Raw genomic sequence first — 5,376 nt, 5'->3', positions numbered from 1 at the left:
TCGAGTTATGTTGTACCTGTGTGGATGTATATCGTGTAACTCGATAGAGTTACATGGTTATCGTCTCGCCGATGGCCAAGGTGACAAGTATCGTAACTCGATCAAGTCTCGATAAAGTTAAGTCCTAAGAATACCACTTGAAATGATGCTATTGGGAGCATAACTCAATCCAATTATGTCGATCGAGTTACTCAACCTTGTCCCATCCCGATGGTATAATCCCAAAGTGAGGACCTTTCTTTATAATCTAAAGTAGGCTCTAAGGCATAATAAAACCAACAAGGTTTTTGTTAGTCTGGTCCATGGATGTTATAATATTGTTTATCCTACTCTTTATATCAAGCATAAATTATTCTAATCATTTATTTGATTATCTTATTCTCACAAATGTTGCTAGTAACTTGGAACATTTGAAAACATTCAAGAAGTTATGATGTATATCGAATACAAAACGGAAGATGTTGGAGGAATTTATTAAGATAAGTTTACTCTTTTAATATAGAAGTATACTCATGATAGCTTGAAGAGGTTCAACATGTACGCATGTATGTATATTTGTTACTACTCCCATACAAGAGAATTTAAAACTTGTCAAAGATGATATAAGTTTAAAATTTGTTGTTGCCAATTTGTACACATAACTGGTTAGGATTGACCTATCTACTATCATAATGCCATAATTATTTATCTTTCATTATAGTGCTTAGTTCAAAACTAATAGAAGGTACCTAAATACATTCATACACGGCAATGGTTTTAGGTAAGTAGAGTGGTTTTATGGTTGTGTGAGAGACTTGCTACTATAACAACAAAGAAAGAAACGGGGATTTTCCCCACGAAGGTGTCGACCCGGCTTAGAGGATTTCCACCAAGGCTTCTTTTTCAACCTTGTGTCGTTGACGTCCACATCAATCCACCTAACAACACAAAAGATCAAAGGAGGTGAAGCAACAAAATTGAAGTAAATCAACATACTAAAGTACCCATGACAAGTAGAGGAGTAAGGATCAAGGGCTTTACATTGAGCTCTCAATATCATAACTTGGTTGGACGAAGAGGTGGGGAGTTGATTGATGGTCCACTTTGCAAGGCAACATTGTGGGATCATCTTCCTTCTCTACCTTTTCGTGTGTAGAATTTGTTCTCACAACCTGAGAATCCTTTTCTATACATGTCGGAGGACCTTCAAGAGGAGGAACATACATTAGAAGAGCTTCACATACATTATTATCATCACAAAGAAGATTGAAGACTTGATTATGTTGAAGGACCTTCACCTTCAACATGCATTAGAAGAGCTTCACCTACGTCATTATCATCACAAAGAAGACTAAAGACTTGATTATGTTGAAGGACCGTCACCTTCAAGATAGTATGGTTTCCACCATACATGCATAATCATGTACACCATGCACATGCATCCACCACCGGACTTGATTTTGTGAAGGACCTTCACCTTCAAGATGTTAGAGTTGGTTTCCACAATACATGTATGGTTTCCACCATACATGTATAATCATGCACACTATGGTTTTTCCACCATACATGCATAATCATGCACAGCATACACATGCACATGCATCCACCGGATAGTTGTCCATTGGATGGCATAACTACTTGTTAACAATCACCCTGGGCGCTCTATTGAGAGCCAACTGGTTACACTCAACGCACCACTCCATTTGCACAGAGTTGCATCTACTAGTACACAGCTTGCACTCCTACCTCTGATTGAACTCGGTGAACATGGACTCTTGTCGGAAGAGTAATCCGCGCTGGCTGAAGCATCTTCCTGGGAAAAATATTTCACATGCTCGGCCACTACTGCTTGGTTTTCCTTCTCTGAAGGAAGAGCGGCCGGCTCCAGATCGTCAACATGCTTTTCGGTACTGCCGCTCGGGCTCGTCTGATTCTCAAAAGAACTCGATAGAGAGACTGCAAGCTCAAGAGGGCAGCCACCAGCTTGCTAATTAGAATCGATTAAATGTAAAAATTAAATGCGGTAGAACTTTATTCCGATTCCCGAATTAAGCTAACCTGGAGAGCAATGATTATGGTTGTCGGAGAAGCCTTCTGTGAAACCCAGAGTCCCCTTGTGATCAGAAGGTGGAGAGCTTGACCCCTTCCTGGACAGAGGAAATTGGCTATCTAATTCAGATTTAGGTTCGATTTCAGCTGTGGCGAGCTCGGGAATGATCGCGCAGGACATAGCGGGGTACTGAGAGGAATTAGTGGAAGGGGTGAGAGCCTGGCTGCTGGTGGGCGGGTCGTGGGAAGGGGAGGGTATCCTGGAGCGCTCTGAGAAGGCACGACTGTAAGGGGGGGCTGGGGTGGCATTGGTCACAGATGCGATGACGTTGAGCAAAGGGCTCGCAGTCCCAGACGCGCAGTGCCACTCCAAATCGATAGCGTCAACGACATCGTCCGTCGTGAACCCTGGTTCCTGCTTGCTCTCCAGCAGCGGTGTCAAAAGCTGCAGCAGAGCCAACAAGCTCTCTGATATTTCCTCCATGCGCCCGCGGTGCTTCCGAAGAAACACCAGCATCTGCCCCATCACCGGCTGCACGTCTGCACAATCAACCATGCATACCACCTCTCACCTTCCAGTTAACTCTTCATTAATTTGCATTACAACACCCTTAACAAACAAGCAATGATCTGCGCCGTCTTAATCATGATCTTAGCAGACAAAACTTACCCAATATTTTATGCAGCTCATTCAGAAGCTTTAGTATAAGCTGTTCGTTCGACTGTAGCCTTTCCCGACTTGGAGTTTTCATAAAAGTCTGAGGATAATCAGGCCAATTCTAAATCAATTTAGTAAATATCATTATTGCAACGTTAACTGTGAACTAGGCCACCTCCATAGTTTCATTCTAGCAGCAGTAAAAAAAACATTTAAGACAAGAAAGCATGAATTTAACCCATACAATGAGTCCACCGTTGTATAGCCGAGCTGTCGTTAGGACTAACAAATTAAATTAACCATGCATTAAATGGAAATTAGGACTAAAAGCTTCACTAACCTTCTCCTCGGGAAACGAAGAATTGTAGACTGTGTCTAGCGTAACATATACTTCCAGGCTTTCATCTCCAACCAGCTTCTTAAGCGTCTCCTGTATAATCACACCAAAAACGAGTGCAAATTAACCTTCTTAATACACCACACCACCAAATTCATATTGGCCCGTAAATTTACCACATTCGCTTTGAAGGCCTGATTAACTTTCTCAGCCTCTGTAGTTCGCTCCTTCGACCTGCTGTTTCCAGAAAGCACCCTTACGAAGAGATCCATTCCTGAAGTGCTAATTACCCTCTAGACTTGGTTGAGATTAAAGTCCATGACACTTATAAATGTTTTGATACACGAAGATATGGATTCTGAGTAGCAGAGAATTTCCAAAGAGGAAGCCTTTTTGAAGATAGCGATAGGGGTGACTAGAAGTAAGCAATGCCACACTAGACTTCATGGTTACCCAAAAGATAGGTTTAGTTTAGCCTACAACTTGTTTAATTTTTACAACAAGCCTACAACTTCTACAATTTGTTTATTTTTTGCAAGAAGCCTTCTCAAATTGAAAAGAAAAAAAAAACTCCTTCAAATTTTTAAGATTTAGTTATAATTAGATTTAAATTTTTAAAAAAAGCTTGTTCAAAATCATCAATCCATGGTGAGAAGGATTGATGTATGCTATGAGTCTTCTAAGAGAGATAGGAAGAGGGGCCACAATCAGTGTGGGAAATGAGGCAACTGCATTCATGGGAGCCTCAGTAACGTGTGACACAAGAAGACAAAAAACGATATGTAGTGTTATTGCAACTTCCGAATTTCTTAAATACACCTCTAAATTTGAGAGTTTATAGAGGCAACAACTTCAGATTTGGTGGATCACCCGAGATAGGAGGATCCATACGAGACCCCTCCGCTGTTCCAGCGCTCGACTCATCGCGGTGGTCATGGGAGATGCCTAATTCGTGGCTCTTGCCCGCCCTTGCCCGACCATGATAATTGGCTAATTGTTGGAAGGGGAAATCGGCTCCACCCACTTGAGTGGGCCCCAGGTGTGTACGAAGAAAAAAACAACTTCAGATTTTGTAAATTATTTAATAATAATTTCATTAAGTTTTTTCTACCCTTCGGTAAAAGATTTTTGTTCCCACGCTCATTTGAGGGAACAAGAAGGGGAAGAGAGAGAGAGAGAGAGAGAGAGAGGGAGAGAGAGAGAGAGAGAGAGAGAGAGAGAGAGAGAGAGAGAGAGAGAGAGAGAGAGAGAGATCAAAGCTAAGGTCAGTCTAGTTTAGGTGGAGCCCATGCTTGAAAACCAATTTGTAGTGTATTTTTTGATTGAAATATAAGCATAAATATTGGATGGATATAAAGAAATATTGGATGGATATAACCAATTTGTAGTGTATTTTTTGATTGAAATATAAGCATAATATTGGATGGATATAAAGAAATATTGGATGGATATAAAGAAATATTTCTAGAAATTTTAGGGATTTTGCTAGCTTTTAGCACTTTTGAGCTAAAACTATGGTTTCACCACTAGTGTGTCAAGTCTTCTAGCATTGCCTTGAATTTAAGGCACAAAATTTATACATTACAACATTAGTCTTTTTTTCAAGGGACATAAAATATGCATTCTAGCATTAATCTAATTTTTTAGTGCTAAAATTCAATTACTTTTGAGTATCATCTAATTTTTAGTGCTAAAATTCAATTACTTTTGAGTATCATCTTATTTTTTATTAGTCAAAGAATACATTTTTCTTTAGAACATTAGCACTAGAGCTTAGAGGGGTTATTTGCACGAGTGCAACTATTCCCACACTCATTAAAGGTTTGAGGTTGGCCACCACTAGTCAAAAGAATAGAATTAATGAATATAAAAAACAAGAGAGTTAAATCATGAGCCACCAAGTTGAACACTTCTTAATTAGTGAAAACAGCTCCCATGATGTCTTCGTGGTTGAAAAGACACCGTATCCCCACATTAATTTCAAGCTAGCCAAAAAGGAGAGAAAACAATAGAAGTAATGAGTATATAGAAAACAAAAGAGCTAAACCATGGGGTTTTAATTTGAGGTCATCACCATCAATGAAAAAAAAAAGTGTTAAGGACTATATAACAAGGTAATGAAATCACAGTTGACCACTTGAACACATCTTGCTGTGTGAGAACGACTTAGTGTGAAACAACAAACAAGGGTTTATTATAATTATAACTTCAAATTTTAAAACAATATTTTTAAAAATTAAGAGGGGGTTTCAAAAACTACAAATTTTGATAGGCTTTAGAAAAAAAATTATAACTTCAAGTTTTGAAACTTTTTCTGTAACATTAATTTATTTCTTTGATTTGAAATGAAAAG

At 39.1% G+C, this 5,376-nt stretch overlaps 1 protein-coding gene across 1 annotated transcript; it reads right to left on the bottom strand.

Annotated features, from left to right (window-relative positions):
• Nucleotides 1–588: 588 nt before the first annotated feature.
• LOC147610854 (uncharacterized) lies at nucleotides 589–3,425 on the bottom strand. The gene is made up of 7 exons (XM_086785102.1): nucleotides 3,200–3,425; nucleotides 3,027–3,116; nucleotides 2,699–2,786; nucleotides 2,038–2,568; nucleotides 1,726–1,935; nucleotides 1,021–1,183; nucleotides 589–917 (listed from the first exon to the last, which is right to left on the bottom strand). Exons 1-7 carry the CDS (start codon nucleotides 3,293–3,295, stop codon nucleotides 776–778), a joined length of 1,320 nt encoding a protein of 439 aa, XP_086641228.1. The 5' UTR covers nucleotides 3,296–3,425; the 3' UTR covers nucleotides 589–775.
• Nucleotides 3,426–5,376: the final 1,951 nt, after the last annotated feature.

This window comes from Cibotium barometz, chromosome 48 (genome assembly GCF_041138505.1).
Source record: "Cibotium barometz isolate CiBa-2024 chromosome 48, ASM4113850v1, whole genome shotgun sequence".
NCBI lineage: Eukaryota > Viridiplantae > Streptophyta > Polypodiopsida > Cyatheales > Cibotiaceae > Cibotium > Cibotium barometz.
This window is presented reverse-complemented; position numbering and strand designations above follow the sequence as displayed.

Bases quoted from the DNA above. Each gene is read 5' to 3' on its own strand.
- LOC147610854 (XM_086785102.1), bottom strand. From the start codon at position 3,295: ATGGATCTCTTCGTAAGGGTGCTTTCTGGAAACAGCAGGTCGAAGGAG. The intron at 3,117-3,199 runs GTAAATTTACGG...GTGATTATACAG, and splicing joins AGGCCTTCAAAGCGAATGTG to GAGACGCTTAAGAAGCTGGT. The intron at 2,787-3,026 runs GTTAGTGAAGCT...GATTATCCTCAG, and splicing joins CTTCGTTTCCCGAGGAGAAG to ACTTTTATGAAAACTCCAAG.